The sequence below is a fragment of the Camelus dromedarius genome, chromosome 3 (assembly GCF_036321535.1).
Source record: "Camelus dromedarius isolate mCamDro1 chromosome 3, mCamDro1.pat, whole genome shotgun sequence".
Taxonomy (NCBI): domain Eukaryota; kingdom Metazoa; phylum Chordata; class Mammalia; order Artiodactyla; family Camelidae; genus Camelus; species Camelus dromedarius.
In genome coordinates this window covers 29,842,819-29,866,159 of record NC_087438.1, presented here as the reverse complement: position 1 = coordinate 29,866,159, position 23,341 = coordinate 29,842,819, and the positions used below count along the sequence as shown (strand labels likewise).

At 38.9% G+C, this 23,341-nt stretch overlaps 1 protein-coding gene and 1 long non-coding RNA gene across 5 annotated transcripts in view; one reads left to right on the top strand and one right to left on the bottom strand.

The window, feature by feature from the left end:
• The window catches only part of LOC105107019 (uncharacterized), a 75,590-nt gene extending 57,704 nt beyond the window's left edge, over window positions 1–17,886 (top strand). Inside the window, exons 6-10 of one of the 2 annotated variants that reach the window (XR_010378186.1) lie at window positions 3,820–3,901; window positions 5,353–5,526; window positions 8,021–8,198; window positions 10,374–10,436; window positions 12,337–17,886. This is a non-coding gene — a long non-coding RNA (uncharacterized LOC105107019). The remainder of the gene's footprint in view (window positions 1–3,819; window positions 3,902–5,352; window positions 5,527–8,020; window positions 8,199–10,373; window positions 10,437–12,336) is intronic. The other variant, XR_838814.3, reaches the window with a different exon arrangement.
• Window positions 4,362–23,341, bottom strand: part of GHR (growth hormone receptor) — a 238,355-nt gene continuing 219,375 nt past the window's right edge. For all 3 annotated transcript variants that reach the window (XM_011000802.3, XM_031444530.2, XM_064480357.1), the window contains exons 5-10: window positions 21,766–21,938; window positions 18,872–19,050; window positions 13,777–13,942; window positions 11,975–12,065; window positions 7,665–7,734; window positions 4,362–7,347 (exon numbers count right to left, since the gene is read on the bottom strand). In XM_011000802.3, the coding sequence (XP_010999104.3) occupies window positions 6,376–7,347; window positions 7,665–7,734; window positions 11,975–12,065; window positions 13,777–13,942; window positions 18,872–19,050; window positions 21,766–21,938 (1,651 nt within the window). In that variant the 3' untranslated portion in view covers window positions 4,362–6,375. The remainder of the gene's footprint in view (window positions 7,348–7,664; window positions 7,735–11,974; window positions 12,066–13,776; window positions 13,943–18,871; window positions 19,051–21,765; window positions 21,939–23,341) is intronic.

Here is a 23,341-nt window from a genome sequence, read left to right as displayed (position 1 = left end):
GTAACTATGACCTTTCCTATTTTTGATTGGTTGATCTTTATAGTTTCTAGTTCCTTGTCACAGTGATCTGCATTTCTATTGATATTCTTTCTTAATTCTTTTAGCATTTCTATAACCTCTTTTTTAAACTCAGAGTCTAGTAGACTGGTGAGGTCTGTTTCATTATTCTTTCAGGGGATTTCTCTTGTTCTTTTAATTGGGAGTAGTTCCTTTACCTTTTCATTTTACTTAACTTTCTCTGACTCTGAGTTTAGGAGCAGCAGTTATCAACTGTGGTCTTGAAGGAGTATTTTTATGTGGTAGCATCCCTGTGTGGACTGTGCATGTCCAATGTTTTTGGTGTGATGGCTCGTTTTGGTATGGATGCCAGCCACATATTTCCTCAGAGTGTGCTGGCTGTTATCCCCTTGATAGGGGGTGTGGTTGGTTTTGGTGGATTTAAACCTGTTCAGGATGTGAGGCAGGACTTCCTCTATGCACTGTGGCTATCCCCGCCCTGCCAGGAATGGAGTCGGCCTCCTGAGTTGTTGGCGTAGAAGCCCTGAGGGTCAGGTTCCATCAGGCTCTGTTGCCCTTGAGTTTGTGTCCTGCTCCCAAAGGAAACCATTGCTGAAGCAAGTGAGGCCTATGTGCTCACAGGGGGCCTATGCACTACCTTTGTAGTCATCTGTGGTTCTGCTTGAGGTAGCATCCCTTTCTCTGCTGTTTTCATCCCAGATCTAGTGCAAGGCTGTGCTGTATCTTATAGTTTCTTTATTCCACACTTTCTGTATCCATTCATCCATCAGTAGACACTTAGGCTGTTTTCCTATCTTGGTTATTGTGAATAATGCTGCGATGAACACGAGCGTGCAGATAATCTCTTTGTGATCCTGTTTTCAATTCCTTTCAACTCCAGAAGTGGGATTACTGGATCACATGGCAGTTCTATTTTCAACTTTTCTTGCTCCTTTCTGGAGTTCGAGTGCTTATGTTTGCATCTTGGCTCTTATGTTTATTAATTTTGTGACTTTGGTCATGTTAATAAACTTTATTCCTGTTTCCACATCACTAAGCTGGGAATAATAGACCTTCTTAGGATTGTTGTGAGGCTAAAATAAGTTCCAGTGTGTAAGTGTTTAGAATAGTATCTGACACATGGTAAGTGCGTAATAAATGCCAGCTGGAAATGCAATCTAACCATTATGAGAAATGTCCTCCGTCAGATAGAATTATCAGGTTGGGTAGACTCAGTGGTGTGCTGGCACTGGCTTGAAGTCTAATGAGAGCTGATCATGCAGTCCCTTCCTGACTTTGTGTTCAGTGATGAAACATTGATAGGTTTAAATCAGTCACATTGGGAGTATTCATACCACAGAAAACTGGCAAATACTACAAATCTCGACTCCCTCCTGCCCCCTGCCTCCCTGAACTGGTTGTTAACCAGTGGTGTGCTAGTAAATGTTTATATTGATCAGAAAAAGAAACGTATCTTTAGCATGTGATTCTTTGGATTCATGGATACTGTAAAACAATTTTCCATCTTCTTTACACTGAATAGGATCAGAAACTTTCCCCCTATCAAGAAATATTACAGCCTACACTATGATTGGAATACTGGACTAGTCAAGTTCTGTGTTTTTTGTCCTGATTCCAACACTTACTAGCTATGTAACTTTGGGAAAATCTCTTAGGTTTTCTGCCTTGGTATTCTTGCCTGTAAAAATGTTAAAAAAATATTTGACTTGCTTACAGATTTGTTATATTTTAATGAAATAATATGTAAGAAAGTACTTTATAAAATTAACATTATAAAATTATTTCTTTCATATATATAATAGCACATGTATAATATATATAAAGTAATACACCTGAGCTGAGAAGGATCTGTGGTTATTTTAATCATGTAGTTGCTTTGCCTTTTATTCTTTAGGAAGTTTTATTGATAAAGTAAGTTTTATGGCCTCACATAAAGGGGCTTTGGTCAGATTCACATTCACCTGAAATTTATTTTAACTTTATTTTGTGCCAGGCTTGCTAGTTACTCTTCTTATAGCAGCTTTTCCCAAGTGTTAATAGATCTAATAATGGGTACTCCTTCACCATTATATTTTCCATTGTTGAATGAACTGGAAAATAATGTGTTTAAACAGATTTCTTTAATAGTAGAAGCTTTAAAATGTTAACTTGTGCTCTGGCTTTCCAGAGGGAAGTATAGTATTAAATGTTTCACAGACTTACTTGACAGAATCACTCATTTAAGAACATTTCAGGCAACAGGTGTGTCCCAGAATATATGCTGGTAAACCCATCCTAGGCAGTTGTTAGGTGAGCTAAAAACTAGAATGTGATAAACACCATTGAAATTGGTTCAGAGGAGAGAATGATCACTCAAGGCTGTAGGGAACCGGGAGGGCTGCATGAAGGAGCTGTTTGAGCTCGGCCATGAAGGATGAGGGCAAGTTCGACAGGCATGGTAGGTGGCTGCTTTTCAGATGGAAGAAGAGGCATGAACAAAAAACAGAGACGGGAAAGCATAAACTCTACTTGAGTGGCAAGTGTCTCTTGCTACATCCAAAAGGGGCTCTTAAGTTCAAGTGAACATTCCCCAGACGACTACAGACCACACTTGGCCCCAGCCTATGGAGGAGTAAACAAGAGGGATGTAGGACAGGGCAGAATCACGCTCTCTGTTTTACAAGTGTAGTCATGGCAACAGTCCATGTAGTCGTGCACAACCATTTGTACAGCTGCCCAGTATTTTCTTTCCTCTCCTCTGCCAAGTGAGGACAGCTCAGGGGCAAAGTCCGGAGCCTCATATCGGGCAGGTAAAGGAGTCTGTGAGGCTTAGATGCTCTGTGTCCCACTGGAGCCAGTAGTTCTGATGACAACTCCATAGGCATAGCTTCCAGTGTCCCCATTGGGGACATGCTCAGAGTCAGCATACTCAAGTCCAAAGTGCGGTTTACTTCCAGGCGTTTAGAGTTTCTCCTCATCCAGATGTAACTCACCAGTCAGGTCATTTTAACCATGAGCAATTGTGCCTGTGTAACATAGCTGGCATAATATTCTTACTTCCTTTAGAAGGAAATAGAGCTTAACCAAAGGTCAAATTCTTACCCAGAAGCTGTTCCCTTTACACACAACTCTTAAATATCAAGCCAGCAAGGAGATTGGGCAACTGATGTATCCTCTTGGATTTCAACTAGAGTTTGGATTCAAATAACCTCTAGTTTTTCCCATTTCTTACCCTAAACAGGGAACATGCAAAGATATTTAGTATCTTGTTGTAAAACTATGTAAATGTAAAAATACTATAACAGACGAATAGATTTGTTAGTATATTTTCCTAGAACTGTTAAGCATTTAAATACAGGAACACATCTTCCACATGACCTTCATCTTCTGAAATAGAAAGGCTCAGGCTCTTTCAATCCATGGAAGTAAGAGGCCTTTCTTTCCCTTTGCTCCTGACCCTTGAAGCATCCCCTATGAATGATAAACCTGTCATCTCATAAAAGACTGGGACTTGTGTATGAAAAAAAAATCCAGTGCTTAAAGTGGCAACCTTTTATTTGTTTTGTATGTGGTAAGGCAGTATATGTTCTAATATCTCAGGGACAAGAGAGACATGATTTTCTAAATGAGAAAGCAGGAAACCCTGAGGCTTCACCCATGGCTCTTTTAGGTAATGGCTGCTCAAAGAGCAGAAGGCAGCAGGTGGAGAAATTCTTTACTTGCATTGAATGCAAACCCTCTAGCGTCACAGAAAGTTGTGGCCTCTAGCATTCAACTTGCTGAAGCAATAAATGTTCACTGGGTTTCTCAATGCCATTGCAGACGCCCACCTCTCAGGGCCCAGTGCCCGCCATGCAGCAGCAACCCCAGCTGGAGCCTCCTGTGGACGAATCTCTGCTTTGTGGTAGGTTCCTGAGCAACCTGCTTCACCCGGCCTTCCACCCCCAGCCCTTGATCGACTTCCCCTGGTACGGAGCTAGGCTGACAACTGACTTGTTCTAATGTGTGAGTGGTAGACACTCTTTCTAGGCAATGTGCTCACACTGGAAACTTAACCTAATGCTGACGCTAAGCTCTCCCCATCTCACACCCCCACATGTATCATGCAAGCTATGATGCATCTAAAATCTGATGGTGAGACCGCAGTCCAGGCAAGCCAGCAGGCTGTTTTTGAGCTGGGCCCCTAGAGGTAAGGAGCCATCGCCTTTTCCTTTCTATTCCCGCCCAGAACAAACATCTCCACACCCACTGCCACTGTGCTGAAACCAGCTGTGCTAAGCAACCCTTCCAAGGGGAACTTGACAGTACACAGTCTGGTTTAGGACACGCTTCCTGTGGGTGTCAGACTGTAGACGCACACCATCACGAGTCCAAGAAAATAAATTTATTAAACTTCGAAGGAAAAAAATCCACAGACATAAAGAAAGTTAAATATAAACTGCAGACACAACTAGTCAGACTAGTGAATAATGGCTTGTGTGGCCAGCAAAGTACCAAAATGACATTCGGAGACCGATTGAGGTATTTAGCTATTTTTGGCTATAGAAATGTTGTCAGCCTATTGTGAAATAGTAAGAGTTTTCCCAAACACACAGTTTTAGGTTGAATTAGGTTCTACATCAAGGAAATTGTCTATGAATCTAAATTATGTAGCTCTTAGAGAAAACCCTAGCAGCAAGGTAGCAGAAAATCTATCAAACATCTATTACAAAGTAACATGTTGAACTTTAAACAGCCAGTTTTAACTTTTCACTATCCTTCCTGCAAGAAAGAGGGACTTTAAAATGACCAGCCATTGAGCTTGTTTCCTAAAAAGGTCTGAGCTAAATGGCAAATACCACTTAAGTTAAAGCTAACTTTAAAGTTCTATTAACCTTTAAAAAAAATACTTAACATGAGAAGCATTCTTCTATGAGATGAGTCTTCCATTTGACAGCCTTTTGGGGCACAATTCCTATCCTCCTGTAAGTGATGTTTAGGTTATTAAGGGATTGAACAATAATTGACAAATTACTCCTTTTTCTTCTGAGCTCCCCGCTTTGAGGCCAGTCTATTTAGAGGGGAAATAAAAAAAAAATGATGAAACTTCTTTCACTCCTTAAATAACTCCTATCAAAGGTGCGGTGAGGAAGAAAATTTCTGCTATTGGTTTAAGTAAACTTGAGTTCTCTGTGGGGACTGAAAATCTTGCTTCTTCTGTTTCTCGTTACCTGAGTACATGATACGCATGTGTGTGGCTATGTAGGCTGTGAAACAAAAAACCTGTTTCTCCAACTTTTCATTCCATGAGCTGGTTAACTTCATCTCGACCCGCTTCAACTTACAAAATGCTTCTTGTACCTATTCCTTCCTTAGGCAAATGTGAACTAAGGGACACGGCGTCCGAGGTTCTAAGGCTCGTCTCCTGTGATCTGCACGCACAAGGAGCGCACTCCCTGGCATCTGCAGCGAGTGTATGAATCCTGCTCAGTATGAACTAGCTAGGATTTCTTCTTAGGATGGAGCGCTGGGACATGAACCAAAACTTGGGTAAGAAAATGTTTTTTTTTTTTTTTTTGATTCATGGTAAGTTGACTTGTGCAAACATTTTAAAGTTTTCTAAATTAACACATACTTGTTAAAAAAAAATTCAGCTAAGACAAGCACGTTCCAATAATGCAGGTAACTACAATCATTTTAAGAGTTTTAGGAGGTATAAAAAGGGCCTTGTAAAAAACTAACTTGTTTTTGCTTCAGGTGCATTGACCAAAGCATGAAACCAGCTTTAGACTGCAGTTACTACATTCTGTAGATGGGTCGGCATGAGCTACAGTACACAGTGTGTAGTGTAATAGAAAATAGCCATGCTGAAAGTGTCAGTTATTAAAAATATCTATATCCATTTTATGTCAAAATAAATGTTCTACATATCCAAACTAGTTCTCATCTTCTTACCTATAATTTTAGTTCCCAATTATTAAAAAAATTAGCCTCTGCTATGATTTTGATTCAATCTTCTTGAACTGCAAAAGCCACCTGATTTTTTTCGCTTTTTCAAAAAGCATGATTTACTATACATTAAAAACATAGCCATTCAATGCTTAGAGCACAAAATTAACACCCACAATAACAAGACAATCACTGCCACTAAACAGTCTTTGAGACAATTCTTTAAAATATTTACAATATTACAGGAATAGCTATCTGATTAAGGACTTTTTTTTTAGTATCATGTTTCAACATTTGAGGAAAAGGCATTTAGAATCTGAATCCCCCACCCTCACTCCTCCCCCTCCCCCAACCAAAAAAAAAGGTTTAAACATTGTTTTGGTTTAAGCATTCATGCCCCAGCCAACTCTTTGCCATTAAATAGGTAGCTCGTGGGAAACTGAAGAAAAGCTACGGCATGATTTTGTTCAGTTGGTCTGTGCTCACGTAGCCACATGACGAGAGAAACTCCTTGTCAGGCAAGGGCAGGGCAGTAGCATTAAGTACAAGGCCCCGGGGAGACTGCACTATATGAATGGAGGTATAGTCTGGGACGGGCGTCTCAGCACTCGGGGCACGCTCTGCTGTCCCAGACCTCCCAGCAGCAGTGCTAAGGCTTTCTGTGGTGATGTAAATGTCTTCCTGGTTAAAGCTGGGCTCTGCACGTGATTCTGCCTCGGTGTGAGGGGCCGCGGCGATACACTTCTTGGCATCTGCTTCGCAGAAATAGGCGCTGTCCATGATGAAGCTTGCTTGGCAGGGTGAGACCACTTCTGGATGCGTGTCACACTGGGCGATCCCTGCCTTATTCTTCTGGCCCGGGGAAAGGACCACACTCCCTGCTGGTGTAATGTCGCTTACCTGGGCATAAAAGTCGATGTTTGCCAGTGAACTTGGGTTGCTCAGCTGCGTATGGGCAGCTTGATGAGTTGACTCAGTTCCACCAATGAGAAGTGGTCTTGGTTTGTCTTCCTCCGCTAGGATAACACTGGGCTGCTGGGTAGCAGGGGCAGCATCATTAGAAGGCGAGTCACTTTGATTCTTCTGGTCAAGGCACAAGAGATCTGCTTCCCCTTTTAACCTCTGTGGCTGAGCAACCTCTGAGGTACCGTCACACGTGTCACTGGCATTGAAATCAGTCTCCAGAATGTCAGGTTCACAACAGCTGGTACGTCCAGAGTCGTCGTCCTTTGCCCCAAGGATATTAAGTGATTTTTCATGGTCATTGCTTAGAAGTCTGTCTGTGTCTGAGCCTTCAGTCTTTTCATCAGGGTCGTCAATATCTAGCTCGATAAATTCCACCCAAGAGTCGTCATTGTAGAATTCGTGTTTATAGTTGTCATGAATGGCTAAGATTGTGTTCACCTCTTCTAATTTTCCTTCCTAGGAAATAGAAAATGAAGATCTATGAAAAGTAACTAACAATTAAGTGATTTAACAGATAACATCCAGAGACTAATTATGGTTACAATCTGAACAACAGTGACAAAACCATATAATAACAAAATACATTAGTGAAGAACTTTTAAATACATAAGACATTCTCATAATTTTGAGATGTGATATTTAAAATTTTTTTTCCCAGAAGGAATACAGAAAATAGAATGTGATACATATAGCTTTCAAAAGCTCTCAAAATAAGACACCGTTCTTCAGGTATCATTTAATTAGTGTTATCTATAACTTAGATAATTAATTACCTTGAGGAGATCTGGATCAATTCCTTTAATCTTTGGAACTGGTACTGGGGGCAGAATCAGCATCTTAATCCTTGAAAACAAAATTTTGTTTTGACATAAGTTACACATTGTCTTATTTCAAAGGATAGAACTAAAATTTTGGCAGTACTATTACATAAAGTACCAGAATATTTGGAATAAGTAAGTGTAATATGAGAAAGAGGAGCCTTAAGCAGTAAATGACCAGGCAAAACTATACAAGAAAAGAACAAAAAAAACAACAACAAAGTCCTTATCTGAAGTCAATTTAAGTAAAACGTGGTTTTCCTATAAGTTTTTTTTTCCTTAACTTTTTTTTTCAAATCTTTTATTGACAGCCAGTCTTAGTATTTGGGAGTAAGATGTTTAAACCTAAATGAAGCCAATTGCCATGTCAGTTATAAGAGAGGTAATTTTCATATACATTTCATCCGTAATGTGTGGAAGAAGAGGAGGGAAGGAGAAAAGCCAACATGGAGCCAACTTTATTTGATCCTCAAAAAGAGGTGTGCTTAGGTAAGTCCATACCACACAGCTCACATGCATTATAAAATTATCTAAGACAATCTCATGAGCCAGGGTTCATGCATGGTTTAGTTCAAATTTAGTCTGTCTCAACTGAAATAGCACCAGTCATTATGGATTTATATACACAATTCGGTGATGCACTTACATTTTCTGTTCCAAATAGTTAAATGATTTTTTGACCATAATTCATTTCAATGTCTATCCTGCCTGATTGCATCCCCAGCACTTAGAAGGTGCTCAGACATTTCCTGAACAAATTAATTTTGTTTATTTCATTAATAGTATAACTAGAGTTTACATTTTAGAATCAACAATGGGGCTCTGGAATAAAGCTCGGAGCTTATCCATGCCATCCTGATGTTTGGATATCAGATGAAATTCTCAGGGGACATCCTCTGAACATTTCCACCACCTTTTTACCTACCCCCAGGAATCAGCCAAATTCCATTTTATAAGTTGTGTTTAAGTAGACTCCATCAGGTCTACTCAGTGGGACAGGTGTAAAATCATTACTGATGAATAGAAGATATAGAAAAAATATACAAAGGATTAATAACTGCTACCATTTTTGAATGCCTCTGATAAACCAGACACTGGGATGTATTTTGCACTGAACTATGGGTTGGCAAATTGTGGCCTGTGGGCCAAATCTGGTCTGCCCTCTGTTTTTGTAAATAAGCTTTTATTGGAACATAGTCATGTTCATTTTGCAAATTTTCTATGGCTGCTTTTATGCCATAGAAAATGGCAGAGTTGAGCAGAGACTGCATAGTCCAGAAAGCCTAAAACTTCACTGTTTGGTCATTTTTAAAACAAGTCTGTCCACTCCTGCACTAAAACATTTCATGTCATCCTACAACCACCAAGGAGGCAGATATTATTGTGGAAAGATTTAGAGATTTAAGCAGCATGTTCAGATCACTCCCTAATACTTGGCACAGCTGATTCCAAAACCCAGGTTCTCTGCTGTCTGTCATGTTGCTCTGTTAACTCGGTTCTGCATCTCTGAATAGTTCAAATGTTCGAAAACATACCAAAATGCAACATAACCCTAATTACAGGAAGCCAAGAGTTCCCAATGTCTAATGCTTGACTTTGGTGGGTGCCTCTCCTTTGTGTAGAGGACAGTGCATTTAGGCACATGTTGGTAGTTGGCCTTCTAGGAGTGATGGCTGACTCTATACCAGGGTGGCTGACCCTGCAGCCCAAGCGGGTCATGCTACTGAATATAGCTGGCCTGGTGCAAAGTCAGGGATGGGAATGGTGACAGGGAACGTATGCCCTTTGTAAATGGGACAGTTGGTCCTCTGCTTTGGTGCATGTTGTCATGCAGGAATATCAACCTAGTTTCACATCGCTCAGTTTTTAAAGATAATGTGGCAATCTGGATTTCTGTGTGAAAATCCCCCATTTTATAAATACTTTGTAGCAAAACCTTTACTCCAAAGTCAAAATATGAATGTGCAGGCTGAAATGGGCGTTCAGGTTGCCACCTCTGTTTTATGCTGATTCAGTTCTTTCGTTCCTGATTAGCCACAGCTCGAAGGCTGGGGTGGGTCTCATGGCAGGAACAATAAGGTGTAGAGTTAAACTGGCATGAAACTTTGTTTTATTCGAATCCAAATTACACTATAAATTTTGTTAGAGTTGACTCTTAATTATCTGAATTAAGAAAGGGAGCAGCGCCTCGGTCTGTGGACTAGTAACACCTCACGTGAAGACGTGGAGCACCTGAAGTCCTTTCCAGTTCTCAGGTTTGGGGTAAATGGACACAGCACCTCATTTTTTAACTTAGTGGGTTACTAGTTTATTGCAAAAGGATTTAACTCAGGAACAGCCAGATAAGAGACGCACAGGGCAAGGTGGGGTGAAGGGAGGAGGAGGTTCCATACCCTCCTCCCGAATCTTAATGGCCTCATCAGCCCAGAAGCTCTTGCACCTCGTTCTTTGAGTGTCATTTTAATTGTTAACAGGTGTGGCAAGAACAAAGTTTTAACAACTATTTTCTACCATTTCCTACTTTCATTAGAACATGGAAATTTAGACAATGATAAGGGTTTTTATGGGCAAATGAAAAAAAATGAATTCTTTTCTACAAAGAACTTAATTTAGAACAGGAAATTTGGCAGTACAAAAAGATTTCCTTTTTTTTTTTTTTAACAGTTGGGCGGTTTTGATGAAGCTTCATAGTTAAGAACTTCATAGAAAATAGTCTTTCAGACAAAGGTTAATATATTTTCTTTGAAATTCTATTCAGAGGATTATTTTTTCTTCCAAATATTGTTAACTAATGTAATTAAGCAACATAAATCTGCTGGCCTTCACAATGACTCGAAATTGATAACTAATGTTAAGAGTAAGTTACTTTATATACACCCTACTGCAGGTACACATAAATTAGCCCATCAACTAACTGTACAGAACATGAATTCAAATTAATCAACAGAATTTGGCTTCTTTGTTGGCATTACTTAAATTATTTCCTTATTTACTAATTCCACCCCCTGCCCAAATTGAAAACTCTTGTCCTGCTTTAGAATAGTTGTTTTGCTAAGATAGTAATGTTGCTAGAAAGTTAGATAGAAAATGAAATTCTGCAGAGTGAATATTGTTTTTCTGAGTTTACATTATAAATTTGGAGATGAAACTCTACTAAAAATAACCCTTTCTGCATTCACTTGGAGACTTTTAGCATGCTGGGCACTCTAAAACGCTAGCATTCTGAGAATTCTCTCTATTGAAATTCTATTTTGATGTTTACAAATTCTATACAGCTTCAAAATACAAACGAAAAAGCTTCTACAATATATTCATGTAGATTCTATTTTGATTTGTAGCTGCCTCTTAGCTTCAGCTGGAGAACTTGTCTTTAGTTCTAGGTAGGATGACCAGCTGTCTTGATTTGCCTGGACACAGGGCTTTCCCTGCTAAAACCAGGGAAGTCCCAGGCAGAGTATTAGCTACCCTAATTCTAGGAGAAGGAGAAAGATTAACTCATGGGACTTAGAGAATGCTTTAAATGTAAGAAAACTGGCACTTGGTACCAGTATTTTTTCCTATATTTTGTATTAAAAGTTCCCAAAGTTTGTACTGAGTTTCTTTCAGTAAGAATAATTAGCTCTCGTGGCTTAAGGGAAATTTAACGGTCATGTAATCCGAACACGGAGGCCTAGAGAGACAGACTCAAACAAGATCAAACAGCAGTGGCAGAATAATAACTGGAACTTGTCTTTTGACTGCAGCAGAATGCAGAATGGAATCTCTTCAAATGTAGAATTTTAGCTGTGTTTACAAAAGCAGGTAAAGTACCAAATCAAGTATCCAAGAAACTTAAATAAAACCCAAATTTATTTAAAATTGCCATTATATGAAATCTAAAAGGGTTTTACTAGGCTGAATTATCTAGGTAGCTTTAGTTTGCCACTTAAATTTGCTCTTACATTAGGACTGTGTCAAACTCAGCCAAAACCTCAGTGCAACCTTATGGTCCTGGAATGAATAGGCCAATTTGTTCAAAACTTTGAGGGTGTGTAGTCAGGAGCCTCAGCCTCTAATGTCCTATCCAACTTCCCAGATAGAACTGAGACCTATGATGTCTCCATGATGAACACAAAATGGTAAATGTATGACTGGAGATAATGTTTTACTGGGTTAATAAAAAAATTTCACTCATGATTTGCAAAGGAAAACATCAAACAACAAATGGAAACATGTATGTTTGCTAAACAACTGGCAAAAACATAGGAAAGTAGACTGACACCTACCTTTGCTGTTTAGAAAATATGAATAAAAATAGTATCATCGTTAGCCCAAATATTCCAAAGATAATAATTAAGAACCATGGAAACCGGAAATCTGGAAAACACAACAACAATATCTCACTCACAGAACTGTGAATAGCTGATGTCTACATTTCACTCTCCTTTGTCACATAAAAATATTTCCTAATTTGTATTCTTCAAGTAATTCTTCAGTGATTTCGCTTGATAAAAACTGCTTTATGATCTTGTGTGTTCAGTGTGTGCCGTTAAAGGCTTCTGTTCTAGCAGAAAGTGATGCTCGTTAATAAACAAACAACTTTGTCTACATAATCATAATGTCCACTTGGTTTTTTTTTTTTTTTCAGGTGTGGTGGTTTTTTTTTTAATCTCCCAGACTGAGGATCTATCAAAGGTGGGGGCAGAGTTTTATTTTTGAATTATTACTGAAACTTTTTAGACATGCAGGGTGTATTTTTCAGTTTTAAGAAATAGCCTTTGACAGAAGAAGATCGGTACTAGGACTCTCATCTTCAGATTTTAGTATAATTGCTGGCAGATTTGTGGGAATCTGTAAAACTATTTCATTTCTTAAGAACAAGCACCACAGTGGCAGAGGTTGACTGATTTTAAGGTGGACTCTAAATGTTGCTTTATTTAAAGCAGTCTTTTATGTTGTAATATTCTTTTTCTTATTCTCATTAAACTCAAGGGAGATATTATGCATATTATAAAGAATTAGTGGGAAAGGATACTATATTGCATCTTATATCAATGACATACTCAGGAAGATAAGAGTTTTTCTTAATGCAGAAGGAAAAGTCATTAAAAAATCAAGTGAATTAAATGCTGTCCAAATAATCTTAAAGGGCATGTGACAAGTGTACTTTTAAACCAGAATTTCACTATATCAGATGCTGTTTGAAACAACAAGCCTGTTGAGTAAAGCTTAGGGAAAAAACTGGTGTTATAGACATTTTCCTGTTATATAGTATCACAGATCTTACCTGCACCGTGAGTGCAGGAATATAAATTTAACTCATTAGCAAAGCTTAGCCCCTCATATGGCCTCTGAGTCTGTTTCTAATGGAGATGAGTTATAGAGGATACTTAATATGCTTACTATTCATTATTAAGCAGCCTTTATTTCTGTATCCAAAATTTTAAATTCTTTTATTCTGAATTCATAGGTCTCTTTTTAAACTTTAATTATCTTTGGATTTCTCTTATGCAGGATCTTCAAATATTCCATGTCACTCTTAAGCATAACTATCACACTGCTTATTAAACCTTCCTCCAGCTAAAGCCACACCTAAACTTTCTAAAACCAATAAGCACCTGCCATTGACTACACATGCTGCCTCAATATTAGGCTTTTTCTTAGATACCACATAGCTATCCATCCATCCAGATACAGAATTTCTTTACTATGCATTTGAATAATTTTTTTCTACTTATAAATGCATATCAAACTCAGAGAAAATATCAGAAATATAGAAACATATAAAGAAAAGAATCTCCTGAAATTCTGTTATCTGGAGGTAGCCACCTGCCCATTAATATCTTAGTGTGTCTTTCCCTCTTTAACTTGTACCTACCTCACGACTTCTCCTAAATTGAATAATTCAAAAACGAAATCCTCCTTCCTCTTTTGTAATGGCTGACACCTGTTACAGTGAGCTCAGTATCTCTCATCCTGACAATTGATGCCAAGGTATCGATCTGGACAACTCCCTAACAATGTAGTGAACGTTATCACTGTATATTGACAAAAACCATGTTGGCTGCTATTTTAATCTCAGGTTTACCTTCTTCACACGCAAATGGGCTCATTTGAGGAAGTGTTACATAGAGCACGTCACTGAATTCACCATATTTTTCAGAGTTTCGTTGTCTGGATCTCACACGCACTTCATACTCTTTGTCCAGTCTCAACGAGTACACTGGGACTGATGTTGACAATACAGGGTCCATCTTTGAAGATAAAATATAAAACTCACTGGTTAGAGGGTCAACAACTCAATGCAGTAAGCTCTATAAGGTGTTTCTCCATTTGTATTCCAAGTGAATTTCTGTAAAGTAGGCACTGTTTTAAAATGCACTGGTGGAGACACGGACATAGAAAACAAATATGGTTACCAAAGGGGAAGGGGTGGGGAGGGATAAATTAGGGTTTGGGGATTCACAGACACACATTACTATATATAAAACAGATAAACAACAAGGACCTACTGTATAGCACAGGGAACTATATTCAACTTCTTGTAACATAATGGAAAAGAATCTGAAAAAAGTATATATGTATAACTGAATCACTTTGTTCTACACGTGAAGCTAACACTGTAAATCAACTACACTTCAATAAAAAAAAGGCACTGGTGGAAGTTGCTAGAGAAAGATCAAGGCAAATAACTCTAGAAAGAGTCATTTTGTTAAACGGATAGTAGTCCTCAGATTTTGGCAGAAACCCAAAGATGTGATAGACTTGTTTAAAGAAATGCAGCTATACCTTTGCATAAGCTGTCAGATACTCTACTAAGATCAAAGAATCACCGAATTATTACAGAGAATGGCAGAACTACAAGGAAGATTACAGATACATTGCCTACTCTTTGGGGTATTACATTTTTATATAAAGACACCAGAACAGAAAAACAAACATATTTCCTATGTCTATACCTACATCTGTTCTTTGGAAAGTCTGGGTAGTCATTCATAAGATCACAGAATTGGAAAGTGTCCTAGAAAAAAATCATAGTTGTCTTAATTAAACTTGCAAACAATTCTATCAGCTTGTTCTATAAGGCTTAAAGCCACCTCAAAATGGTTTGCTATTCAAAATCTGTGAAAAGTCACTGGAGGCCTTTGGTAACAAATATCAGGTCCCACAATCCCGAAGGCCAGGATATTCCCCTTTACCTTCCCAGGGAAGGGCAGGTGAGGCTATTAGACTTTTAACACATGTTGCTATCAAAGAGGTAAACCCAACTAATGATTTTGTTTTCCTCCAAGTCAAATATTCAAAGCAGGTATCCAGTATGTTTTTGGGTAGAATTATCTGGTTCCTGCTTATAGAAAACTAGGAACACTCTCTTTTTCAACAGCATGGGTTTTTCACATAAATAAGATGCTCATAATTTGTTTTATTACGTCAGAAGCTGGGCCTGGAGTTTCTAAAACATTTTCCTTTCACTTCAGTTAATTTCTACTCACAAAGTACCTCTTTTTTCCCCATATGTACACAGGATGATTAGTTCAATCTTTTATAGAAGCTTCTTAATCTATGGAATATTTATATACTTAGAATATTTCTGAATATATCAGACTTTTTATTATTTTTCTTAAAACATTTTAAAAAGCCTATGTTTCCATTCTTGAAGCCTTAATTTCTCTGTGACTGTCACCCAATAGTATTTCTTTACAGAGTTCACTGATGATAAAACCAAAAAAGGGGCCCTCAGTGATTTCACCTATGTCCCCCTCTCCATCTTCCCTCAACCCTCCACGGCAGCTGTACCAAACTCACACTGGCTCACATCCCCTAATACCCGCCCTGACCCCTGCCACCTGTCTATGAGAGAACGCCTATTGTTGGCTAATCCTCAGGGCAGGTATTGCTGATCTCCTAAGAAATCTTTTCTGGCAGTTTTCCCTACTCCATCTTGTCAGGTAATACACATTTGTATCTTCTTTTAATTCATTATGCAAATGTATACATTATACTGCAAATTCCCTGAGGGCAAACAATACCTTCATTTTCTATATATTTCCAAAGCCCAGCACAAAAACAGGTATATAGGGGCTGCTCAAGAGATGGCCCATACATTGTGGATAATTCTGTGCTACCCATGTCTTTAAAATAAAAAAAAAAAAAGTTCTTAACTTGGTTTAGCTGGTAAATAGTTACAAGCAACTACATGGTCATTAGAAGAACTTTTATATCCAAAGTGTGTCCAATAAATATAAAATAGGCATAGTAATACCAAATTCAATATTGTCGAATGGTAACGTGAATTCCAGATATAAGCAACAAACATCAGCCTTTTCCCCTTTAACTTATAAACGTCTCTTCTTTATATGCTTAAGCTTCATGATAACTCTGAGATGCTTGCAAATTACCAGAGTTATAAATATCATGAATTTGTAACTTCATTCATAAAAGGTAAGTACAGTTAACTGACCCATCTGGACTCTCTAATGAGATTTAGCAGGTGTGCAGTGAAAAGTGCAACAAAGGCACATTGGGATGCAGCCCTGAATCACTGGCTGAGTCCCATGTCCCATGCACGTGGCTTAGGGTGTGCTTCGGTGCCTCGGCTGGAACGTAACTACACAACATGGACTTTTTCAGTGTTGAAGCTATCATCACTAAATCTGTGTGCTAATGTTCTGATTTACATCTTTGCTTTTCCTAGGTTGTTGAGCTTTTTTGTTTCAGGGCTCCTCTATACCCTTAAAAATGACTGAGAAAATCCTATAGATTTGGGTTTTATTTGGGTTGTACCTATCACCAGTTGCCATACTAGACACTGAAACTGAGAATTAAAAAATACTAATTTAAGAATAGGTGGATTTTATGTTAACAGATTTTTATAAAAATTATACTTTCCAAAACAATAAAATTATAGTGAGAAAAATGACAGTTTTACATTTTTGCAAATCTCTTTAACGTCTGGCTTAATAGAAGATGGCTGTATTTTTACACCTGCTTCTGAATTAAATCTGTTAGGATGTGGAGCTTTGGTTGAAGTGCATGAATATAACTTGGTCTCACAGATACATAGTGAGGAAAAGGAGGAGATATTTTAATAGCCCTTTTAGATAATTGTATATATTCTTTTTTAACACTACAATAAAATTCAACAAGTGGTGTTTTCTTAAAGGTTAGTTGCAATGTGGAATCTGAAACCGTATCAATGAATCTTTTACACTTTGTTATATTAAAATCCACCATTCCATCTAGTACTTTGGATGGATAATTTCTTCATGCATGGTTTTGGTTACATCATGTATCCGTCATTTGGAAAATACTGTTCACTGATTTGTGCAGATTTCCTAAATGTTCACACTTTTTTCATTATACAATATTAAAAAAAAGTCACTTTTGCTAATATCACCATTGATCTCATCAGGAAAGTCTTCAAAGACTGGGAAAGCTACCAAGCTCACAGCTGCACACAGCAAGTTTTCCAAAATTCTCAAGGTTAAATGACCTTGAAAGCGCCAATTTTTTCCCACTGGCAAAGACTGTCAATTGTTTTTCTTGAAGTGATAAGCTCACTTCATTTTTTTTCTAGAAATGTTTGCCAAATATTTGCCAACTGAAATATGAATAACCATCTATCAGTTTATCAGTTGTTCTTTCCAAGTAAAAATGGTGTTCTATGCAAGACGCAGTGAGGTCAGCTGGTGACTCAGCCATCGAAGTGCTTTTTCTCAAGACGACCATGTGTACCTCAGGATGCAGCAGAAGTGCTTTATGTGTGCTTCCCGCACAGAATATTAAAAAGCCACAAACCCAGAAGTCATGATTTAATAAACTTAATAACATGCGCAGCTTCATCAAGGACATTCTTCCGTGAAGCTGCCTCCCCCTGCCCTGCTCCCCTCTTCTTTACTGGGACTGCACGGCGGAGAATACAGTGATACTATTGGTACAGTTTGGAATTATCACCTTGATTTGTGCTAAGGCAGCTGCAAGTTTCCCACCATTGCTTTCGTATCATCTGTGCAGATCTCAACACAGTGAAAAAAGGAAAGAACGTTCTAGTATTATTATGAAAACGTTTAACCTTGTAGATTCCCTGAAAATGTCCCAGGTTTACACTTTGGGAACAGCTGCCCTGGGGTGCCCAGCATGGTGCCTTGTGCACAGTAGTTATTTCAGTACTTGGTTGCTAAATAAATGTTTGACTGCAGCTTGAATTTACAAGCCTTGTTTGACCCAGCGTCCGGCCAGGCTTTTCTGCACCAAGTTACGGAACAGATACCTAAATTAAATGATTCTGAAAACAGAACCTCAAAGCCCAATATTTAACTGTTTAAAGTTGCCGTGAACTTAACTTTCCTCTAATGACAAAACTGGCTTCTTTTTCAGCAGTTCACTGAATGGACAGGGCTTGGTGTCCCAAAATTTTGGGAGTGAGGCCACACCAGGCTGCTGGGCACGACCTGGTGACGGGCCAGAAACCACTTGGCTTGGCCGGGGCCGTGGCTGTGGTTAGACTGATTTAGAATTAGTTACATTGGGAGCAGCCTGATAATCCTGTTTTTTTTTTTTTCCCTGTTGTGTGCCATGTGGAATTTAAGTGCCCAGTTCCCATTCACTTGGCGAGGAAGTGGGGAGTTCAGAGATCAACCAGTCCCATGCTACTTGCCTACATAAAACTTCTTAGCTTGATTCTCCCCTGAGGTAGGTAAGAAAACACCCTTCTGAAACCTCTAGAGGCTAAATTCCCCCTCTGTTTCCCTCCTGGAGTCACTCAAGAACTTACTTTAATGAGGTCTTGTGAATAGTAGCAACTAAAATTATGGGACAATCTTTAGCCATAGTTCACTGTTGACTTTGATCATAACTCTCTGCATGTTTAGCCACATCCTCAAAGACAGCTGAGTGGCCAGAGTATACACTATTGTTCTGAAGTCAAACCGGACACCAGTGATGACTGGGGACATAGTTTTCCTTTCCTCCCATAGGTTTCTGTATAAAGCTCCATGTAAGCACCTGCTGTCTCAAAAGAATCCCAAGACAATATTTTACTGATGACATCCATTTTCCCCAGATAAGAAATTAGAAAGCAGATAGCATGGGAATGACATATTAGGTCAAAAGAGAGTCGAATTATAAATGAGAGGGGGTTGTTGAAATAAAAAGAAAAGTCAAAGGGTGTAATGATATCTTACCATTTTCCATTGGGTCTCATTTACTTCTTTGTACTGCAGTTCATACTCCAGGACTATCCATCCCTTCTGAACATCTGCATTCGGTGGTGGTTCCCATCTCACTTGGATGTCTGCATGAATCCCCGTTAAACTGATGTTCAGTAAAGTCCAGTTGAGGCCAATGGGCGGATCTGGTTGCACTGTGCATTTCAGCAGAGAATTAGTACACAGACACAGCTTGATACTGACGGAGTGGTTTCTTCTGGAGAGACAAAATTGCTTTACACATTTTTACTATTCAAATTCTTAATTCTTTCAATATTCCTATGATGATACTCTCACTTTATGGGAGAGTGTCATTTTTTTAACTTAAGGATGATCAGTGTTTAACTTAAAAAAAAGCCTTGATTAAAAAAATTCCTTTTTGAGTTTAAAATCTGATCTATAACTGTTCTTGAAGATCTGCCATGTTTTACATTTCTTTTGGCTCTGAGAGGATTAATACTTTGGGATTTTTGGCAAAGGAATTCATTTTAACTTGAAACCAAAGGAACAGAGAGTCAGAAGGACCTATGGTATTTAAGCATGTAGCTGTTTTGGAACCAGCGGTGGCGAAATCAATTTTTTTCCAAGCTGTATATGACCTGGGGCAAAGTCTTTTCCATTTCCCTTTTTTATTTCTTATCTTTTCCATTTCTGTACTGCTACAAGTACAGTCCTTCAGAACACTCAGTAAATACTCCTGAGCTTGTCTTCCTAATCACATGATCATTTCTTCAGATTATGAAAGAAGGCACTACACTGCTCTCTCAAATGGTAATGATTCAGTGTTTTCTGCCTTTTACTTAACTGCATGCTATTGACCACTATGCAGTGGACACTACTTTTAAAAAAATAAAGTCCAAATTTGACTAATCACAACCCCATTTGGGAAATTAAATTGGAAGGATCTGCAAAGTAGCTAAGCTACGTATGCCACATGACAGTTAAATCTCATTTTCCTTGATTTGTCTGGGATTGATGAATTCTAAAAGCCAACGGTTAACCCTTTATGTGCCTGAGCCATAAAAATGTTTTTAATGGAAAATTTTCTCAAACTTATTACTCATGTTACATCTTAAAAAACTCCCTTGGGGGCAGGGTATAGCTCAAGTGGTAGAGCACATGCTTAGCATGCACAAGGTTCTGGGTTCAATCCCCAGTACCCCCTCCAAACATAAATAAATGAATAAACCTGATTACCTCCCCCTCATAAAACAAACAAAACAAGCAAAACAACAGGAAACAAACAAACAAACAAAACAAAACAAAACTCCCTGTCTACTTTAAATAGAGAATATGGAACAAGGTCCTTTCTGAGAAGGCTCAGTACCACCATTAAGGGCATAATAATCACCTCTCCCTTACTTCTGTGCTTATTTCCACGTGCCTTAATCGACACTTTGAGATGTGAGAAACTCTGAGATGCCTAAAAACCACCTGAAACTGAATGCTTTTGAAACAAGCCCCTCGTCTTCTGCCTGAAACTTATTCCTCATTCACCTTCCCTGTCTCTGTTAATGGTGACTCTGCTCCTCCTCAGTCCTCAGTTTCTCAATTTCTCCTCCATTCCTGTTGCTCAAGACAAAAACCATGAACTCTTTCTTGACTTTGTTTTTTGCAACTCCACATTCTGTCAGCTATACTGTACTTTCAAGATATTCCCAGAATCCAACCACTTCTCATCACCTGTCCCACTATAACCTGGTCTTAGCCATTATAATTTTTTTTTCTGTGTTAGCCTCCTAACAAGTCTCTTCCTGTGGTCCTTGTGCCCTCTTCAGTCTCTTCTCAATACAATCCTCAAAACTGTCAACATGGTAGTTATCTTCACACTTAACTTAGGTCATATCACTCGTCATTTAAAGCCCTCCAAAGGCTTCCAATGCCACTCCAGAAGAAAGCCAAATCTCATTCATTCTGTAGCCAGTCCACCCAGCACAATGCCCAGCTTATGGTAGGTTCTCTTTTCTGCTTTTACAGTTTTCTCAGTCTCCTCCCTCACAGTCAGGCTTTCAGATGTACTCGTGTCTGTTTGCAGCTTCTACCCACACTCCCTCAGTCTCTTCCAGCCTGCTGATGCCCGGGAAACCACATACAAGAACAACACATTGCAGAGATGCTCCAAGGAATTCCTATAAACAACACATGAGCTTTGTGGATAGATTTGAGGCATCAAAGTCAGCTACTCAAATTCCTTCTTTGATTCTTTCTATTTTGTTGTTTATACTGTTATAGTATAAACATGAATATTCCAATTATCATTGTTTGTTTTGTTTCATTTCCCCTGTGTCCTCATAATGGGCAAGGGATAAACTGCTTGGATCTTTCACTTAGTTCATTGAGCTGATTATCTCGAATGTTTGTCTTGAGATCTTATAAACATGCGTTTAAACCGATTTTGGCTATTTTGTCCATGTAAAATTCCAGAATTATTATTTATGCTTTGTGGTAAAGAAAATCTAGGCACTTATTATAGCAATGACAGACATTGGGGTCAGTGTATTTCAGTTGATCTGACTATAATAATCATAACAAATAATCAGGAAGGAAGGAAGGAAACTTAAGAGTGCATTGAGTCTGTCCCTTGTAGCGGACACAAGAATACAATCTCAAGAAAAAGATGCCATGAGGCTTCTATTCTTTTCTTACAACATTTACTGCAAGATTATTTTATGTTAGAGCCAACTGAAGTTCCCCCTGTCCCTTCCCTCTTGTTCCACAGCTGATCTCATACGCCATATAGCAGACCTCCATCCACCTACAGAGCACAATGACAAGTCTTCCTCCTTGCATGCACTACACTTGGACTCTGCAGCCGTCCCCACTTAGTTAATCTAAAGCCATGTCAAATAAAACACAAACCTGTGATTTACCTATTTCCTCAACAGAGAAACACTTCTGATCCACAGTACCACCATTGCTTGTTAGCTTGATGCAGTAGGGTATCCAAATGGAGGTGTAAGACGAATTAAAGTAACAGCTGTTTTCTCCAGCAGAGACATAATCAGGGCATTCTTTCCATTCTTGAGTCCATTCTTGAGTGCTCCTGAAATGGAGGGTTAAAAAAGGATGAATTGTTCCCCAAATCATGCCATAGCTGAAGTCAAAGCAAGGTGCCTGACAGTCAGATTCAATAAATTGAGACACATATATTTAATGAGCAAGTATTTTAGTGGCACCATTGCCAAGAAATACCACCTCTATGGACTGAAGACCAGTGTCTGCAGACCAATAGGAGGCTATTTGGTATGTCTGCCTATAGTAAAAGCATCTCTTCATTGACTGCATATAATGGGCCAGCCCCTAATTTAAGTGATTTATTGGTAGGTACTTAATCATCCCCATTCTACGGATGAGGGTTCTAAGGCTTAGGGAGGTTTAAAAATGTTTTCTTTATTAAAACAGTGCAGAAAGTCAACTCCCAAATTATAGAGATTCCTAGAGAAGAGTTGAGTCTTTAAACCTGGGCATTTCCCCAACTCATGGTGGGAGAAACTGAGGAGGCACACCGAGGGTGTTCTCCAGGCTGAGTGATGCTGAGATTCGGAGAGACCTGAAATGGAAAATTAGCTACCACCCTACTCTGAACTATTGCACCCTGTGTCCCTCTCCCCAGAGCTGTCTGACGTTTAGGGGAGTTTTCTTGATGCCTTGAACTCCCTGCCACATTTCTGAGGTTTTCCTTAAGCACATGAAGAGCCAGGAGAACATTTCAAATATGCTGGACATCCAGGTTACCTTTACAAAATGTGGGACTCCTCACCTTTCCCACTCCACTCATGAAAGAGACAAAGGGCATGAACCTAGCAATTAAAAAAAATTCAAGCTGAGGAAGCATTTTTCTTTCCTATTTTGTAAATAGGAATGGACATTTAATTATGTCAAAAAAAGAAAAAAAAGAAGGAAAACAAAAATGGAAGGAATTGAATCAATGTGTTTGCCTATCAGTTCCTTTTTTGGTTTCTTTTCCAAAAGAAAAGAAGTCCATCTTTTCCTCTATCTTGGATCACATAAGAACAAACAAATCATGGAGGATAGGTGGACACATGGAGAACACTGAAGTAATCAGAAAAGCCACATCTCCATGTTTAAATTCCACCATATTGTTGTTCACCTCCATCCCACTCTACAGAAAGCATCATTTACTCAGATGACTTAAAACAACAGCAGGATGTATGTTGCATGGAAAAGAGATACCGGGAATTTCACTGTGGAAGGATGTTACACTTTGGGGAAAGGATCTTCCCTGAGCAGCTGCCACGGGGACCTGAGCCAAAATGCAGGGCAGTCAAAAGATGGCTCAGACGCAAACCCACCTCAGCAGGAACTGAACCGACATGTGAGAGAACGTGACACAGCTCTCCTCCAATTTTCCACCTGCCTGTCTGACCGAATGAATTCAGCAAGCCACCTTTGGGTGCCTACTGTGCAAGCAACTAACTCTATAAG